Raw genomic sequence first — 19,940 nt, forward strand, 5'->3', positions numbered from 1 at the left:
CACAGTAAAACTGCAGCTTCCGCCAAGTACTATCAAAATAAATCTCCTGGTTGGCAAAGCTTTTTGTAAAAATCGATATTGCACGAAAGCAACGCTAAAAGGCATGTTTGTGGAACCAAAATTAATTCAACGTATTTCAAGATTTAGTAGTTCCACTACTTCTTGTCGCTTTCAAATAATAATAAGCCACTAAAATACTTATTTAGAAAAGCAACCTGCTAGGGTGGTTTTATTTTGGACAGCATATGGTGTTTTATTGTTGGGTCTGTCTCTGGTTGTCTTGACGCAGATGTTATTGCATACGCTTGATGCGGATCCACACCGACCAGTAGCTTCGACTGACACCGCTTTCCTCCAATGAGAGATTACAATGTGTGGCCGGGCACCTCCTCCTCTTTGGAGTATGACTGAAAAACAGGGCAAGGTTGGCAAATTCTCTGTTTTTGCTCAAGTAACGTAGAGCTCTGTTTAGTGGCTTATTGCGCCTTTTAGTGCGAGTAAAACACAGATGCACAGATATGATGCAAAATGAAATTCAGCACATCTGTAGCGTTTTTATTTATTGAAATAATTAACGGGATCAGTGCAATTAAATTATATAAATACAATTATATATAGTTTGCATGAGTTTTTTGTTTGAAAGACTTAAAAATATTTTAAATAATTGTTGATATTTTTTTTTATTATTTTGATGAATATCAGACAGAGAGCATACCTTACACACGTAAAAATGTGTTTCTCTTCTGTTGCGATAATGACACACTAGCAAAATTTCAGCATTGATTGGGAATGTTTTGTGAAAATTAAACATGCAATGAAGACAGTAGTCATTCAGAATTGACCACTCATGCTTTAGTAATGAATCCCAATGCTGACCTCTAACCTCCATTTACTTTGCATTCCTTCAGTTTCAGACTTGTTAACCCATTCAGTCCCAACACTATGAGCAAGCACTTGGCGAGAGTGGGAAGGAAAACACCCTTTTAACAGAAAGAAACCTCCAGCAGAACCAGGGTCAGGGAGGAGCAGCCGTCTGTCATGACCAATTGGGGTTGAGAAGAAGAGACAGGACAAAAGAAACACAGTGATAATGTATAGTGTCACATGCTTAGCTGCGTCAAACATTTCAGAACAGAAAAGGTTAATGAAGCATACAAATATAAAAATTAAAGATTCAAGAGTGCTTTTTTTGTTACTGTGAAAAAAAAGAAAAGAAAAAAGAAAACATTCTGTACGCTACCTAAAAATGGAAATTAGGTCAATACAAAAGACAGATTAAAACACTTATTCATCCAAAACACACACATACAAACAACTGTATGTCCAGATGAAGAGAATGAGCTTTTTGGGAAATCAGATATTCATCCACTGGGTTGTGAAACTCTGCCGTAAGTTTTACCCTTATATGCAATCTAATCAAGATGTGTGAAATTCCTTTTAGTTCCTTGTCCAAATACAATCCAATCTGTACAATCCAAGTGGATGATAATAGAAAAATGATTCCCCTAAATAATTTTATCTACACATACACCATGCTCCCTTTTCTTTAAGTACAAGTGCTGTTCAGCCCTTTGCCAAGGCGGGTCTGGCCAACAGGTCCTATGTTTGACACCTATAGTCTAAATCAATCACATGACTTCTATAAAAATGAACACAGTGACAATGTTACACTGAATATTGCACTTGAAGGGAAGTCCAATAAAGTTACAGTACTTTTGTTTCCGTGCGCACTGCACTAAAGTAAGAGTGTTTCAGTGTGCATCGATCAAACATCTGTGTAAGTCCCCTTGTGCTTTCAAGCCCTGACCCGCTGAGGTACAAAATCCACAGGAGCTCTGAAGTTGTCCTGTGGTCTGTGAACTTGACTACAGACTGGACTTCTGGGGATTTTGGAGGCCAAATCAACACCTCGAACTCTTTTCCATAGCCTTCAAACCACTGTGTGGGTGCACTGCTATCAAGAAATGCTGCTGCTGTGAAGAGAAGGTGGGCGGTACATGTCAAAGCAACGTCCACATGAAAGTCAGATCGCAGGATTTCCCAGTACAACATTGGCAGGAGCACAAAACTGCCTCCATTTGCTTGCCTTCTCCTCATCCTGTTACCATCGTTTGCCCAGGTAAGCAATGTATAAGCACCCTCATGTCACTCTTACTAATGACAAATGATTTGGACATTTTCATAAATAAATTTCATAATAAATAGCAATGCAAGCCTCTGGCCTCCATTCACTTAACATTCATTCAGTTTTTCAGCTGTTAGTATTTATCAGCTATCTATAAAAATTTTATTGACAGTAGTCATAAATAATGACTTGCTCATATACACTCTGGCATAAAGACAGGAGCTAAAAACCAAACCTGCCACTGCCAAATGAATAAAAATAAAAGACAATAAAATTAAGAAAATAAAGAAAAAACAAAAGAACAGCTCGCCGTAATTATACAGACTTCAGATTTCATACAAATTTTGTGGCAGCTGGCGAATTGGTTCAGCTCTTCAGTTTTAATAGGATATGAAGAAACTCACATTTTGTCTGTTATATGTGTCTGACCAGAAATATTCATTAAAAAAAAACTCAGGTTAGCAATAGTTGTTACTGGAAATGAGCTTAAAATGCTTCATGGTTCTGTATGTGAGCTGTACTCCCTTGGGTTTTAGCATGGCTATTAACAATAAAAAGAAATAAGTGCTTTTATACTAAAACTCTACATTTTGTATTTATTTTTATTTAACTAGGATAATGTAACTACTCTATGAATTTGACAAAAGCAAACAAATGATCACAATAAACTGTGATACTGATAAATGTAGATGCTGACTTTAAAATGTGGCCTGTTAAAAAGAATGAAAGTTAAACAAACATCTTTATGCTTTCTCCCCATGTTGTCATATTTATGGCAGCTCATCATAATTATGCTACAGCTTTGCATTTAATCAAAATATCACAACAATGAGTGTGGCCTAGTTAGGCTGCTGAGGGTGGGTTATAGAAGGCACCCTAATCCACAAACTGCTGAGTGCTTTGCCGGGCCGTCTTCATTCCACTCTCACCCTGCTTCTCCACCTCCCAGAGTCACCATCTCTAAAGCCCTATTCAGCAAATGCACTGCCTCTTCCTTGCAGCCATTTTGGACTAACAGTAACCATGGAGATGTGGGTCATGCAGCTCTAGCAGAGAGAGGAGACTTGTGGCTGCTGGTGGAGTTAGAGCACTGCAGGCTGCTGGAGCAGACAGCAGCAGAGAGCCATAAACTCTCATTATATCTGGGTCACTGGGATGCTCCTGCTGCAAGGAGCAGACAAGACACTATTATGCAAGAAGAGGAATAAGAGAAGTTTTGGGCACATGGGCTTATAGTAACAGGGGACGTCTGTTTACTGAGTGGGGCGTATGTCAGTAGGGTGCCATGATGACATAAGGTGAGACCAGCTGAGTGATGCTTTGTCAACCCAGCCTTCAGAACATACTATTGTTTGGAGGGCTTGCATTCATTTACAAGCTGTGATGAACATTTTTAGGGCTCTTTGTTGCAGCCAAATTAGGTTAAAGTGTAAGCCGTGTTTTCTATAAAATATTACACATATGTAAAAAATATACATGATTGCTGTGTTGCACACAATCGCCGTTTTCATGCACTTAAAAATTAGACAAAACAAAACATTTACTGGTACAGAGAACAGACGTTTTTCAGTGCAAATCAGTGGCCATCTTTATGTGCAAGAAAATATTTTGCACTTTTCCAGGGACGAATCATCAGATATGTCTAATCTAAACCTTATGCTCAATATAAACCAAAACATGGAACATCAAGTTTCTGGGATAAGAAAATAAAACAAAACAAAAAACAAGTTGTAAGCCATGTTGTTGTGTCTCTCCTATTGTCCGTGTCCCCCCCTCCCAGCCACTCCATGACCTCCCCACTCTTTGGGATTTCGGACTTTTGATTGGTGGAGACCGGGTGGCTTTGTCGTCATAGCCCCATTGCCCATTCATCAGCGGACTTGGGCGTTGTACTCCGCATCTCATTTGCGGCGGGGCCAATTTCTCCATTAAGGAACTCCGTTCGGGGAAAAAATCGAAAGAATTCGCGTCTTTCGCACCTTCGCTACTTTTTACTTGTGCAAGCGCTCGCACGTCCCTTTGTGGTCATCGTGATTCCGTGCTGATTCCTCGGTTTCGGTTGCAGAAGGGGGAGTCGGCGTTTGACTCGATTTTTCTGGGGAGGAAGCTTGCGGTCTTTGTTCATTCATTTCATCGGTTGGGTTCTTTGTTGGAACAAAAGCATGGGAGCACAAATCTCCAAAACCGCTGGAAAAGAGGAAGCCGCCGTGGAACAGCCAGCAGAAGGTGCAGCCGTTGCAGCAAAGACGAACGGACAGGTTGTTTTGTGTTTTTGTTTTTTAAAAGAATGATTCAGATCTTAATTGCGCACGCGGAATTTTGCCTCAATTTAGCAATGTGTTGCGTCAATGGTGTGCTCCATGTTCCCTGTAGCGCATCTCCACGCTCACCGGCTTTCAGGGAAAGTGGCCACATGTAGGCCTGCACGTTTTTCACCGGCAAATGCACAGTTTCAGGTTATTTTCTCCAACGCATTTAAACTATATATTAAAACTTTTAAGTGAAATCATTTAAATTGATACACAAATGTATTTTTTTAATTCATCCTACAAAAAAATGCCTGAATGTTGCTGCACAACTATTCCAGTGAGTGATGATCGCAGAATTGTTTAAAAATCGTTTTCTTTTTAAATTGTTTGTAAAATAATCGCAGCTGTTCTGCGGCTCCTGTGTCTAAACATTGCGCCTGTGCTTATTCATTTGGTTGAAATGTGTGCAGCAGGGGTTTGTGGCCGCTCTCAATGTGGCATGGCCATTTTAAAAAACGGTACCACGCCTTTGTTGCCAGATTGACGAAATGAGCCACGGTTTTTTTGTTTTCTTTCTTTTCTTTTTTTTTTTTTTGTGCAGACACGAGCCGCAGAATCCGCAAACTATAAAAAGCAGAAAAGAGTAGGATGAGCTAAGTGCATGAAAATTTAAAAATGGTGCACATTGGTGGACTACACGGGGCATTTAAAGGAAGGGATGAGATTGGGGGGGTGAATTCCTATGTTGTTTCCACTGGCTTCAATCTGAACGCCACCTCGTGGATCCCGGTTGTACTACCGTCTAAGCAACTAGCCTACTGCTGTAAGCCACAGATCTGTCGTCACTCTCCTGGTAACAGATGTTGTTGCAGTTTTAGGAGCTTTTTCTTATTGGTTAGTCTGTGGGTATTAAATATCACAGGACACCAGGCTTTACAGGGGATAGCCCTGCACACACTTATGAGTGTGTTTGACCTAATGAACTTAAATAAGTGCATGTTCAGTAATTTCATTTTTATTCTGTTTTCTTCCAGGAAAATGGCCATGCCAAGACCAACGGGGATACCTCTCCTGCTACAGAGGAAGTCAACAAAGCCGAAGTGCAGGCCAATGGAAGCACTCCTACTGAGGAGGCACCAAAAGAAGAAGGTGAAAAGGTAGAGGGTGCCGAAGCCAATGGAGAGAAGGAGCCTGCCGCCACAAACGGAGAAGCTTCTGCCAAACCTGAGGAAGGCACTCCGTCTACTAGCGAGGATGGCAAGCAGAAGAAAAAGCGTTTCTCTTTCAAGAAACCGTCCTTCAAGCTCAGTGGCTTCTCTTTCAAGAAGACCAAGAAAGAGTCCGAAGAGGCGACAGAGGACGGTGCGGCGGCGGGAGCAGCAGCAGAACCAGCCGAAGGGGAGAAGGCGACATCTGAGGCACCTACTGAAGAGGCCAAGCCAGATGAGGCCGGCGAGGAAGCCAAGGAAGCTGCAGCTGAGGAGCCAAAGGCCGAGGAGGGGAAGGTAGAGGAAGCCGCAGGAGAGGAAAAGCCAGCTGAAGCTTCACCTACTGAGCCAGAAACAGCAGCCAGTCCAGAAGCCACGGCTGCTGCCGCCGAGTAATCCTGCTGAACCAGACAACAGAATGAAGGAGACAATGTAGCCCATCTGAAGGAATGCGAGGACTTTGTCTAAAACCAGGGATTTTTTTTGTTTTTGTTTTGTTCTTTTTGCTTTAGTGTTTGTTTACTACTCTGCAACCATCTCATCCATAACTGCAATGTCCCTGGCAGTGATGGACAGGAGGTGTAACGGAGAGTGTGCTGCTTCCTCACTGCTTATTGGTGCTTGCATTTGTGATATGGGTGAGTGTGAGAGTGCAAATGTGAGTGGGAATTTTTACTTTTTTTTTTTTCCCCCTATTTTTTTTTTTTTTTTTCTTTTTCTACATGAAACCGTGACTGTCAACACGTTGCTGAATTTGACACATATTTAATCAAAAGTGTTTGGTGCTGGGCAATTGGATGTAGCAGCTAAAGCTGTGTCTGCAAGATCTGACACATTGTGGTATTTAAAGGGAAAGTCCAAGTCTTAAATGTTGTCATTGCAGTGCACAGTTGTTTACAACTCTTGAAGCTCAACGCTCCTGTGAACACAAACCATTCCTGAATGAACTAGATTTAGTCAACTGTTAAAACAGTAGGTGCTCATCACTTTCCATTAGATTCCACTGTTTCCAAACTCTGTAGTAATGCACGTTGTATAGACTTTGATATTACTGGTTTTATGACTGAGATGTACCTAAATGACTGAAGTTTTTAACAGATTACCCATTGTAAATGAAGTTTTCTTGTTTTTTCACCATTTGTAAGATTGAATAAAATTGGGAGATGTTTTAAGCAAGTTTCGCATCAAGCTGTGATGACTACAATACCTAAAAAATCTACACAAGAAAGCACATAAATCCGTGGTTGGGGGTACTGTCTTTAAACAGCATTGGGGTTTTTTTTTTCTCTTTTTGTTTTGTATATGAAACTCACCTTATTCAACATGAAATGTAACAATATCTGCAAACTGGTATTAAGGTGTTCAGTTTATTATATGTGAGTACTGCTGAAGAATAAAGCAACAAAATGTGGATTGGCACTCTTGAGCTCCTTTATTTATATTCAGAAAGCATAAAAACACCACTGCTGCCCTTTTATAATACCCATCATAGATCTGGAGAGGGAGTGGGAGAGTTTAGACTGGTATTCAGAGCTGAGGTCGGCTGCTGTAGCCACAGAAATACAGATTCTTTGTTTTACAGCACCATCGTGTGGTGCACTGAAAGATTTCACACATACAGAAGCCTTTTTTAAATTTTTTTTTTTTTTTTTTAATGCAACGAGTTGTATTTAGGATTCTAAGTGTTGCCTCAAGGCTCGATAAGATGATACACGAATAGAAAACTGAAGTACTTTGTGACAGTGGGAATATAAAACTCCATTTTGACCTCTGGCACAGTCTCAGGGAGTGGAAGCCATCTGCTGTGACCAGTTGGGATTGAGGAGAAACGGGGCACATAGGGAGACAGGACACAACACAGACTGCAAGCGTGAAGACAACAATGTAATGACACATTGCAACAGTGTATAAACACATGGGAAGAGCTTTGTGTATCTCACAAAAGTCCTGAGCCTACTGCAGCATTGCTAAGGGATGGTGCAGGGTCACCTCATCCATCCTTAACTTTAAGTTTTCATCAAAAAGGAAGCTTTGAGTCTAACCTTAATAGTAAAGGGAGTATTTGTCTGCTAAATCCAAACTGTAAGCTAGTTCCTCAGGAGAGGGGTCTAGATCTGCCCCCTATCCTACTTTTAGAAGCCTTGAGGGGAAGGATTTTCAATTCAACTCAGTTCAATAAAACTTTATTGATCCTGAAGGTTGACCTGAAGGAAATTAGGTTAAGGCTGCCGACCTTTTGCCAGCGCCATCTTACCCTTCCGACCATACATACATTACACAACATCAACATAAACTAAATTTGACAAATGTCTTGGAGGTAATACTCCAAGATGTTAGAAGAAAACTGCAGTCCTTGTAATGAAGAGGCGACGGTCACTTATTTAAATATTCACCTCATTTACTAAATTAGAGCAAAAGTAATGATAAATTAGCTGGTGAAGTTGCCCTTTGAGGACCTTGTTGTGTTTAAGACAGGCACATTTCTTTCCCTAAAACAAACTTAATCTGGAGTGAACCTAAAGTGAGATATGATTGCTGCCCAACAGTATTTTTAGTGATTTACCAATGAAGGAACTACACAACATAATTGTGCCACATGATTCAGGGTCAGTTGCGTTGCATCCGAACTCAGAGTTTCTGGTTTTGGACCATAAATGATAGTGTTTGAAACAAACATTTTTATGACGTCTGGAGGTTTAGTGTCTTTCGCAAACAGCATAGACTGAATTGATGCCTGTGCGAGATTCCTTCCATGAAACCCCATAAACACCAGAATTTTTTTAAGAGTGGAGGAGAAAGCAAAACACTCCTGCAGGGTGTTTTTTTGGCAGCACACAGCTCTACCCGTGCACATTTCAAACCCTCTATTTCCTTTGCACCCACTCTAACCTTGGACACCGCAGCTCTGGCCACCGCAAAAAGGGTGTGTTTTACACATAATACTTCTATTTCTGCTTCTTAAACTGCTTGTCCATTTTGGTCAGGTTGTTGAGAGACGTGCTGCTTCTTGTAGCTCTCAGTGTTCCTCACATGCTGCCATACACACATCTCTCTGCATCCTACTCAAGAACATCTGGTTCCTCTTTGCGTTGCTTCTTTCTTTCCAAACAGATGCACAACTGTATAGATAGACATACAAGGTGAGCCTACTAACAAAAATATATCAAAGTAAATTATTCTTCGTAGTCTCAGCAGATAATTTTAGAGTGCGGCTTGTGGAGTCAGCCAGAGGCAGCTCTCCATCTGCGCTGTCCCACCTCATTGCAACAACCACAGGCCATCTCCAAATGGAAGTACCCTCAGATGGCAATCCCCAGCAGTTTACTTCAGCCAGCTTCCTCTCTTTTCTGTCCCTTGGGCCCCTCACCTAACCACTGTCACGCTCTTTCCCCCAAGCAAGATCAAACAGCTGCCTCCCTGCCAAAGGACCATCCCTGTCCCTCATTCCACACCCAAACTATATTCAGCACTCTCATATTGAGGCTTGCATGGTAGAGTAGCCTTTGTAAACTTTGGCTGCCAAGCAGGCAACTGGTAGCCATCATGTGGAGAGAGATTTTTTATTTAATCTATTTTAGCCTCTGTTTAGGACCATTTGTACAATATATTTACACGTGTACTGCACTGAAGTATGTGTGAATTTTAAGCACTTTTTAAACACATATACTGACTGCAAGCTGGTTAAATTGATATGATCAATGGCAAATTTGTGAGAGAATCTCAACTTCAAGGGTAGACTAAATTAGCAATGGTTGGTCTTACATAATAATAATTACTATTATTGCCTAAGAGTTAAGACTGTGTTGAAGAATAAAGGTGGTCATACCATATATTGACTTTTAAGCTTGTTAGAAATGTTCAAACTCTGTTTTTCCCTTATAAACTGTATATCCATGTATGTTTGCACATGTCTGCTGCACCTATTTCCCATTTTCTCAGCAAAATATAGAGAAATGAGGGGCGGCTTTTGCACAGCGCTGCATGTAGTTAATACTGGGCACAGGATACCAATTTGTAAAAGTGATACATTTAACAAAATGACCACAAATGAATAGAAATACATCATTATGTACATTATATATAATTATATAAGTTACATTACACTGAGGACAGTAAGTCCAACAGTAACGTTGGTAGGAAGATCCATTTTATAGTACCTGATACTTCCACTTCACATTTGTCAGCCAAAATTTTGCTTACAAAACCCATATGAGTGCATAAAATTAAAACGTCTTGTTACTAACAAATAATGGCATGGTCGTCCAGTGCTTGGTTTGAACCTGCCGGGTGATTAGAGCCTCGCTGTGGATTGTTCATCTTTTCCCTGTGTCTCTGTGGGTTTCCTCCAGGTAATCAGCCTTCCTCTCACAGTTGATTGGTGATTCTAAATGAACCATAGCTTTGCAGCCCTCACGTCTCTGTGATAGACTGGCAACCTGTCCACGGTATGCCCCACCTTTCTGTGGAAGTCAGCTGGAATAAGCTTCCATTAAGTAGATGAATGGATGTTGCTGACTTAAGATGTTTCATCTTAGGTAACTTTAGTATTAATAATATTCATATTATATTACTTTTGTATATTTTCACAATAACTTAATCTTGTGTTGAACCTGTCACAGATCACAATTATAACTTGATTTCTTGTTTTAATTTATGAATCTGCAGGAAAACTAAATTGGTTTAGGTTTTATTTTTTACAGAACTCGTCCAGTGCTCACAAAATACTCAAAGTGAGTTGACTCTTATGACTGTGTGTCTTCTTAAGCAGTTTTTGTGTTGTTTTATGTGCCTCTAACTGAGTTCTTTTTTAGTTTTCAAATTAAATGAGCTGCTACATAAAAAAAACTTCTGATACAGAACATTCATTAAGACATCATTTATTTTGGTCATTATGGTTTACATGACACAATGTATGTCCAGGGATACAACGATGTTGCTGTTAAAACAGTTTGTGTTTCCATGACAGCATTTTGGTGACTTATTTCGTCATAACGGTCAATTTGACCATTACCATTTCACAATATATTCAAGTCACATTTAGTACAACAGGTTGCACAGAAAAAAGTATTAGGGTACTTTTAATAAGATTATTGGTAACCCAAAAAAAAAACTGAAAGAAAAAAAAAAAGGTTGTATAAAAACAAACAAAAGCAGACAAACACTAAATTAAGAGTCACCAGTTGAAGTCAGTAAAAGGAACAGAATGGAAAAGAAAAAGTCAGGACACAACACAGTTTAACATCTCAATTTCACATGCTGTCTCCATTAAAATCTCACTGGTAACATTGTGGATTGCTTACCCCACCCCTGATCACCTGTGTTCATAAATTAGTTTTCCTTCTTCTAAGCACCTATTTCTTGTAGTTTTCAAGTTGAGATGCTACTATTCCTCAAAAATGGTGAACTGCCTGTCTGTTAGGTTGAGGAAAAACGAACAGGGAGTTTAGTTTGAGAAATGGCAAATTTAGTTGTTTGGCTTTCGGAAACTACTGAATCAACGTATCACGTTGAAGCGATGAGGAACCCAGAGAAAGAGCAGTGGACATTCTCTGCAGCAAAGACGCCATTGGCCTCATCGTCAGGGATCTGGACGTAAACTGTATCCTGCTCATCGAGCAAGAGGACAGCACTACCAGACATCTGGTCAAGGAAACCCTTGTTGTACTCATCATAAGTGAACATAACAGGCTGGCCATTCTTGTACAGAGCCACCAGGGCATGAGCTCCATTGACATGGATGCTATAAGAGAAGAAGTACACTCCAGGAACCTGGCAAGTGAAAATGCCTGACTCAGGGTCATAGTGATTCTCAGCATTATACACTATGTGGTCAAATTTAATGGGGCTGCCAGCAGGAGGGTAGGGGGTGGTCAGAGCTGCAGTGAAAGCAGACATGGGGGACTTCACCATAATCTCGCTCACACCCATGTCCTTGCCCTTCTCAAATACAACCTCACCTGGAGGGCCAGGGGGACCAGGAGGGCCAGCTGGGCCAGGTTCTCCATCAGAGCCGGGCTCACCAGGTTGACCAGGAGGACCCTCAGGTCCAGTGAGACCCTTAGCAGCCAAACCAGCAGGGCCAGGAGCACCAGGGAGACCTGGGTGTCCCTTGAGGCCTGGAGCACCAGCGGGACCTTGAGGCCCAGTAGGTCCTCTTGAACCTGGTGCACCATCTGATCCAGAGGGACCTTGCTCACCTGGGCGACCAGGATGACCTTTGGGTCCAGCAGGGCCTGGGATACCTGGGGCTCCTGGGGTACCTGGGGCACCTCCATTTCCTTTTTCACCTGTGGGTCCAGTTTCCCCTCTGGCCCCAGCAGGACCAGCTGGTCCTGGGTAACCCTGCTTACCTTGGAAACCCTGTGCTCCCTGATCTCCCTTGTTTCCCTTAGGTCCCTGAGGACCAGTTGCTCCTGTGTCACCTTTAGGGCCAACAGCACCAGGTGCACCTGTGAAACCTCTTTCACCCTGAGGTCCAGTAGGACCAGTTGGGCCAGTTGCACCAGTAGCACCAGTATATCCAGTTGGACCTTGCTCACCCTTTGGGCCTGTAGCACCAGTGCTACCTGTAGCTCCCCTTTCTCCTTTCTCTCCATTTGCACCTGGCTTTCCATATCCAGGCACTCCAGGGGCACCAGTGGATCCAGCAGGTCCCTGGTTGCCTTTAGGGCCACTTGTACCAGGCAGACCGGGGGCACCATTCTCACCTGGTTTACCTGGAATACCAACACCTGGGGCACCGGTGTGTCCTTTAGGTCCCTGAGGTCCCATGGGACCAGGGGCACCATCGCTACCTGGGCTACCTGATTTTCCTGGCTCACCTGGGGAACCTGATTTTCCTGGCTTTCCAACTCCAGATGAACCTGTAGCTCCAGGTGGACCCATAGGCCCTTCAGGTCCTGTCTCACCCTGAGGTCCAGGTGCTCCCACCCCTCTATCACCCTTAGAACCTGGCAGTCCAGGGATACCTGGATGTCCTTTCAGACCAGGCTCTCCTCTAGGTCCCATTGCTCCAGGAAGACCTGATGGTCCAGGCTTGCCAGTAGCAGAGAGGCCAGCAGGTCCAGGGCTTCCTGGTGATCCAGGGACTCCCCTAGGTCCTTGAGGGCCAGTGGCTCCAGTATCTCCCTTCTCACCAGAGTCTCCAGGCCTGCCAGGTTTGCCAGGACCACCTGGAGATCCAGGTTTACCAGCAATGGAGCGACCAGGAGATCCAGGGGGTCCGGGAGGTCCTTGAGGTCCAGCATAGCCTACACCATTTTCACCTGGTGGGCCAGGAGGGCCAGAAGGTCCCTCGGGGCCTGGCTCACCTGGAGCACCAGGCTCACCTGCCACTGACACCACTGTGAAGAGTTAAAGAGAAACCATCATTAGTTCCATTAGCAAACAAAAAAAACAAAAACAAAAATGGACACAAAGTAACAAAGTGAAAGAAATCTCTGTGTGTATGTTCAGGATACCTTAAGTCTGTGCATAAAATTCAACCACTTATTTCTAATTAGGGTTTGTTTAGGATGTTCAGTAACTCTGACTGCATCCCATTCAAGGGACAAGTGCTGGGTCATGGATGTACTGGCCAGCTCTCAGTGCTTAGTGTGTTTGAGTGTGCATCAGTTTTGCAGCGTTCACAAGCAATATGACTTTCAGCAATCAAATATGAGCTGAATTTTAGCTTTTAGGAAAACCTCTCTACATAATGTTCTTCATTTTTTAGAATGGCTGAAACATGATCAACTAATTGATCCAGAAGGCGGGGCATGTTCAACTCTAATGAAGCAATGGTCTAACTTGTGAGATACGCCCACATACAGCTCACCTATTGATGTACAGATATTATAAGATGTTACATGCATATTTTATTTTGAAACAACCCCTTATAAACAGATGCATGTTTAGTATTATTCTAATAATTAATTTTAATACAGAAAAAGCATAATGTAAAGAAATATGGCTGCATGTAACCTGCTGAATGGCTATTTTTAATAAAAAGTACAGGTTTCAGATTTTAATGAGAGCCTTATGATTTGTTTAGGAGCTACTCAAGCAAAATAAGAGGGAGCTCTTTTTTATTTGCTGCCTTAATGTGGTCACATGGGTTTGAGTGTAAAAGGCTCACTCCTTGGCTTATTCTGATTTAGTTTGGATAAAGCCAAACAGATGTTTCTACTTTTGTGTTAAACAGGCGCACCCAAACAAACCACACTGCTGGGTGACTGGACTTTAATTGTCAGTGTGAAACTAAAAATAACCCCATAACAGCTACTTTCTCAAATAGAAACAGCAATGAGCTGATGACACAAAAGCGACACTTCACATTTTGCACTGCGTTTGGGAAACACACAACCTCTCTCTTTGTGTTAGGCAAAATAAAAAAAAGAAAAAGAAAATCAAAACGTAACTCATGTTAACAATTAAATAAATCGCTTGCTTAACAAATAGAGCGAATAACTCTGCCAGATTGTAAACAGAATTAAAGTGCCTTCCTGTGAAACGTGCGCAAAATAGTATAAAATAAAGTAATAAAACTGTTGCTAATGTAAGTAACTCGGCTCACTTAGTCATAAGGGGTCGCCACAGAGAAAAGCTCCGCCTGTTCGATTCCCTTCTTCACGGGATTTTTATCTCCTCCAGGGATCTTTTGCTTGTTTGGGGAATGTTTAAACCACTACACTACGGAGCTAGCGCTTTGGGTGAATAAATGGATACAAATCTACAGGAAATGCTACAAAAACTACAGAGGGAGATTTAATCTGGTGATTTAGAGGAAAACAAAAACCTGCACGCTCTGCTTCGTGCAAACAACCTGCAATTTCCGGCCTCACTGCGTGATTGGAGAGGAATACAACCTGTTGTAGCCAATCAGAGAGCAACACTGGCCCAGAGCAAGGTGGAGTTCAGCTTTCAAAGTAAAGTGCAGCTGTGCCTATCATCTGCCCGGCTGCTTACGGTACCTCTATTGGTCAAAACAGCTATCCCCCTCACTGAAGGTAAGGAAATCCTGCCATACAGTGTTGCTCAAATAAGACCAACTTTATGGAAGAAGATCTCCCATAAAGTTGATAGGCTGTTCGTGAAGCTCACAAACTGATTGAACACAGGGCGAAATGATGCGTATTCTTACCATGGCTCTTCACAGGCATCACCTTCCTCACTACGTAACCCTTTCCGTGGGCTGCTGCAGAGGCCACCACAAGGAGGAGGATGGTCGCTACACGTATGTCCATCTTGCAAGGTCAAACCTGCAATGGAGGAGGAGAAGAAGAAGAAAGTCAGTACATCTGTTTTCAATGTATAAAAAGTGCCATCAAGCTTTAGTGTTTGTATTAGTGTGAATTTTAGAGAGCCTGAAAACTTTTCTGGTACAAGAACATGCTTTAATCCTTCTTACAGAAACAATACTAGACAACAAATAAGAGCAGAAAGCACAATTTTCTATTTCCACACTTCAGGCTCATGTATTACAAATGAAGGTAAAAGGCAGCAGAAGTTGCTCTATTTTTCTCCAACCAGTCACAGGAATGACTGAAGGCCCACACAAAGCCTAGATGTTGACAGCACTCCCCTAGAGATAGAGAGGAAATTTCACATACCGGCATCCAACGAGAAGAACCAAACTCCTCAGCACCAGTGAGCTCCTGGTGCTGCTGTATATCCTTAGGGTAGGAGCACAACTGAGGATATGCTGCCCTCCAGTACAATGATGTGGGTATTTATACCATATCTACCCTGCGCATCATTAAAAAAAAAAAAAAAAAAAAGCCCCCACCACTCAAGTACCTCCCTCCTCCAGCTAGGCTGTAATTAGCAGACAGATCTGCCCAAAGCGGGCATGTCACATCAGGGTTCCTCCATGTCTTGAATATCCAGACACATGATTATCACTTATTTCTGTCTTCTCCTGAACTATAAAACAATAAAAAAAGTATACTTTTGCAATGGACAAAAACAATCTCAACGAGAGCAACAAGGACACCTTTCATTTTCATCTTGGTTACATGCATATGGCATTTTACAGGAGGCATTTTAAAATCTGCTCTGGACATGTTTATGTTAAAATTCCTCTTTCTAAATATGAAAATATCTTAAGGTAGTCAAAACAGACAGCTACTGTAGGTCTGTAACGGCACCTGTATAGCTTCACAAAGTGTGCTTTGAGGATGTATAGTGCACTATATGTCTCATCTCCAAATTTACATCTTGTCCAGCCGACTGGTGAAACTTGTCTTTGCCTGTGCTGTCTGTCTGGACACCTCTATGCCTGCATGATAACATAAACAAGGGAAGTGGTGGGGAAAGCTTGCCTTCATGAAAGGTACAGTAGCTTTAGTGGAGTTTGACTGAAATGAACTAAAAATATTTTTTTCACTGATGTGAAGGCGTCATTTAAGAGATTCATATATTTAGTTCAGTACATTTCCTGGGTATTATTATTTGGTCAGCTTGTTATGTGACTAATAGAGGACAAAGTAGCTTTCATTTCAGCCTCTATTTCAAGACGAACACTTTTTCTTAACTTGGATATTTTTGTATGTGTTTCACCCTCAAAACAGCTAATAAATCTATATAAAGAGCCACTGGGAAAGGCATTTGGGCTTGTTTCTGTGCAGTCTTGTAAATGCAATCTAGTGTAGCAGTTTTTGCTACACTAGAGTGCACTACTCCTGTTTAAACACCAGAGGGCAGGTTTTACTGAGGTACAGCACCTATCCCTGGAGTGAGGTGCCGCTGCTGTAGAGAAGGGGCCATGCTCCTGTGGTCGCTTGTTATTTTTGGCCGCCTCAGTGCATCATCAGAGGTTTCAGTCCTATCCCTACAATAAAAGCTAGTTCCTGTCAAAATGTTGTATTTCCTCACTCCTGTCCTCCAGTATTATCCTCCCTCGCCCTCACCCTCCACCTTGTGTTGCTTACTTTGAGATGTTCCAACTGTAATTTCTCAGTTTCACCCCAGCCACATAGGAAATGCATACACCCAAATAATCACATGTTCTCAAACACACAAGTAGCCATAAACGATGTGTAGGGTAGTCCATGGCCCATCCCAAAATCTCCTTGGTGAATGGCGCAGCCAGTTATGGCACATGTTCTTCCTGTGTTCTTATAATGTATATACATACTGCTGACAACATGTGTATATTTGCAGAAATGATGATGAACTGCGTGATTGAGGGCTTCAAAATGTTTCTACATAAGGCGTCTATACTACATGTGATCGTGACTGGCATCTTCCACCACATATATAATTAAAGATTCTACAACATGGGTTGTTGGAACCCCCTTTTTAGTAAATTAGACCAAATTATCTGCAATTTTCCAAAGTGCTACCTTCCCCAGCTCATATCACTTAATCATGTTTGGCAAGTATTGTTTAAGTTCACTCTTGCTGTCAAATAAAACGTAATATAATTTGCGATCTTCACTTTCAAATATTTGAAATTTTGCTCATGAAAGAGTTGGGAGTGATAGCTCGCGGCAAAGGTGTAGACTGACTACCAGAGGCAGTAAAATCATAGAGAGAAGTCACATTGCATTTACTTGAAGTGTGTCTCAGTTGGAAGGAGCAGAGCACTTAAGCCAGTTATCACTACTGGAAGTTTTCCTTTTGAATGTGCATGTGTAGTCTTGCTTCATCAGCTTTGGAAAATCAGGTTTCTCCTGCAAATATACAGCAGAAGGTTTCTATTTTGATGAAATTACTGGTGAATGCCACACCAACGCCACATCAGTGTGCCACCAGTTTTGTTCTATGTATTTTTTTTAAGTTATGCTCTATTATTTTAAAATCTCTTTATGCTTGTGCCCTAGGAGGAGGCTGAGGCTTTCCGGCTTTAGTCAGATTTAGATGAAAGAACAGAGCAAAGGAGGGTGGAGTTAGGATTTTGTATGTTTAGGGTCAGATCATTTCAGTTTATGTTTTTTCAAACAAGGCAAAGCCAATGCGAAAGAGGCTCTCTGTTTTTAGTCTGTTGTTCTGAAAACAATGATTAATCTCTTTATGCATGAAAAAAAACTCCCATCATGCATCTGCATGTGAAGCGACAGGAAGGCTCATGCTGCGCTTTGGAACCAGAGCACATTTTGGCTTGAGGAAGACTTGAATTGACAGTGCAATTTTGATGTTGTTTATAACCTTGCAGCATATATTTTTTTGCTTTTCTTAACACGCCACTGCACTTATTCGAGAAGGACGCAGTGTCCTTGTGCCTTCCAGCAGCCGAATTGAAGGCTGTGAAAAGTACATGGCAGAGCTCTATCTGCTCTTCTCATTACTTCGCCGCAGCAGCTTGATGTGGCTGGCAAGCCTCATTGTAATAACCATTAGGAATTAGGTTAACAGCCTTCAAACTTGAGGTAGTGACGTCGCTTCGTGCTTATATTCCTTGTGAGCCCCCCACTGTAAAATACACACATGCTTTCAGTTTTGTGTCACTTTGTACCCTTGATATGTGACATCAAATTTTTTTTTTTTTACTGAATTTAGAAAACAGAGAAAACAGCTAATTATGCACACGCCCAAAGTCACTGGGAGCAAGTGAAAGCTGAATCGCTCCTTGTTTTAAGATCGCACAGATTTTATGGCTGTTTTTCATGTAGTTTAGTGACAGCAGTCATTTAAGGAGTCATTTGAGGTACTTCTTGAGTATTTGCTTTTTTGGTACTTCACTATCCAATAATTATTGCAGCATTTATTTCACTATATTTGTCTCACAACTCTTGTTAGTAACTTTGCAGTTTCAGATTATTAATGGAGTCATATGTCAATGCTTTTTTATTGCATAACACAGGGATTCATATATACTTTTTTATTGCTGCTAGTGTCCAATTAGAAACTCTTATTTTGGAGCATAACTCTTTGCAGATTCTTCATATGCCCCACAAAACAAACACGGGCTGAAATAAGGATAAAAACAAGCATGGGAAGCCGTGACAGGGCAAAGTTTCTTGCCTGACCCTTCTGCAGAGGACATGAACTGGCATTTTGAGGCCTTGCATGTTCTTCAGGCCTTCATCCGTATCTAACAACAGCCTGTGGATTTCACTAAAATCCCCAGAGAGTAGCTGGACAGCATTACTGGCAATGCTGGTGATGTTTGTGCCTGTACTCTGCAATGATAACAGTATTTGAGGGAAAGCTTTTCGCATTTTGTCTGTTTCTGTGCGCTCCACTGCCTAGGAATCGATGTTTTTGGTTTCTTCGACATTCTGGCCGAGGCTCAACCCACACCCAGCAGAGGCACATAATTGGCGGTTGATGTAAGGGGGCCCGGGCCGAGCACGTGAGTTAAAGGCTAAAGATACACCATCACTGCTGGGATACAAATTTAATGTTTCAATAAACTCCACGGACCACTAAAAACTACTTTAAACTTTATGAATGGCAGCCTTGACAGGGGCCTATGTGAGTGATTGGTGGGGAAATTATAGGGTCCTGAAAACAAACAGGGACCCAAATGGTGCCGGAAGCGTAAAAGTAACTGAAAAATGGCAGCGGTAGCTTTAGAGACGAGAGCTGGTGTCTGGGAGGTCACCAGTTTGAAATCCAGAAAGGCAGAAAAACTGGGGGGATGTATGAGAAAGCGCCTGTTGGGTGTTCTTTGACAGATGCCAGGTGTAAATGCATGTAGCTGCGTGTTAACATGAAAGCTTTCCTCAGCCAGACACCGCATGGTAATCTAACGTAAATTCTTTTGACTTTAGGGTGTTTTACCCCCGTAAACACACTACATTTGCTGTGTAATTAAGCCGATAAGTTGGAAATAGTTTGAAATTTGTGCTCACTGCCTGCTTGTGAAGTTATCGCCGTTCTGGCTGTTGAAGCTGGTGCTAGACGCACTTCTGAAAATGAGGACTTGCTTATTGCCAGTGAAGCGAGTCGAATGCTACTTGATTTGATTGCTTCTGTTTCCATAGTTCAGTATGCTGTATGTTTATTTATAGAAAGGTCTGACTCAGCTGTCATTTTCGGGCAGCTTTCTTTAGTTTTGCAGAGGAAATCAGGCCCTCAGAAGTGCAGCAGCCAGAAACTAATTGAATGAGAAGTACTCAGCCAGACAGTTTATGGGGTGCTACAGGGCACCCAATTTACTTCAAAGGTAAAAAGGTCATAAGAACATACAGATATTTTTCGCATGCTTGTTATGTCCTCAAGCGAGGAGGCAATCTTTGCTCGTTATCGTTTTTATCATGAGGTTGTTTTTTGGGGGATTGAAACAAACAAACGGTGAAACAGAGGACAGACTGCTGAGACTATCTGTTTACTGTGGGATCATTTAAAGATAGTGAAATAAAACGACCTTATTGGGATTTTCAGCGCTTAAGCATAGGTGGCAGAGTCCTGTATTTAAGGATAATGACTAAT

General features: G+C 41.9%; 2 protein-coding genes across 2 annotated transcripts; one reads left to right on the plus strand and one right to left on the minus strand.

Moving 5' to 3' along the window:
- Nucleotides 1-3,996: 3,996 nt before the first annotated feature.
- Nucleotides 3,997-6,993, plus strand: marcksb (myristoylated alanine-rich protein kinase C substrate b). Its single transcript, XM_084915352.1, has 2 exons — nt 3,997-4,383; nt 5,409-6,993. Exons 1-2 carry the CDS (start codon nt 4,288-4,290, stop codon nt 5,976-5,978), a joined length of 666 nt encoding a protein of 221 aa, XP_084771478.1. The 5' UTR covers nt 3,997-4,287; the 3' UTR covers nt 5,979-6,993.
- Nucleotides 6,994-10,443: 3,450 nt separating this feature from the next.
- On the minus strand, nt 10,444-15,269 carry col10a1a (collagen, type X, alpha 1a). The gene is made up of 3 exons (XM_084915345.1): nt 15,173-15,269; nt 14,704-14,821; nt 10,444-12,925 (listed from the first exon to the last, which is right to left on the minus strand). Exons 2-3 carry the CDS (start codon nt 14,804-14,806, stop codon nt 11,085-11,087), a joined length of 1,944 nt encoding a protein of 647 aa, XP_084771471.1. The 5' UTR covers nt 14,807-14,821; nt 15,173-15,269; the 3' UTR covers nt 10,444-11,084.
- Nucleotides 15,270-19,940: the final 4,671 nt, after the last annotated feature.

Source organism: Perissodus microlepis, chromosome 19 (assembly GCF_051167445.1).
Source record: "Perissodus microlepis isolate ML-2025 ecotype Zambia chromosome 19, ASM5116744v1, whole genome shotgun sequence".
Lineage (NCBI taxonomy): Eukaryota > Metazoa > Chordata > Actinopteri > Cichliformes > Cichlidae > Perissodus > Perissodus microlepis.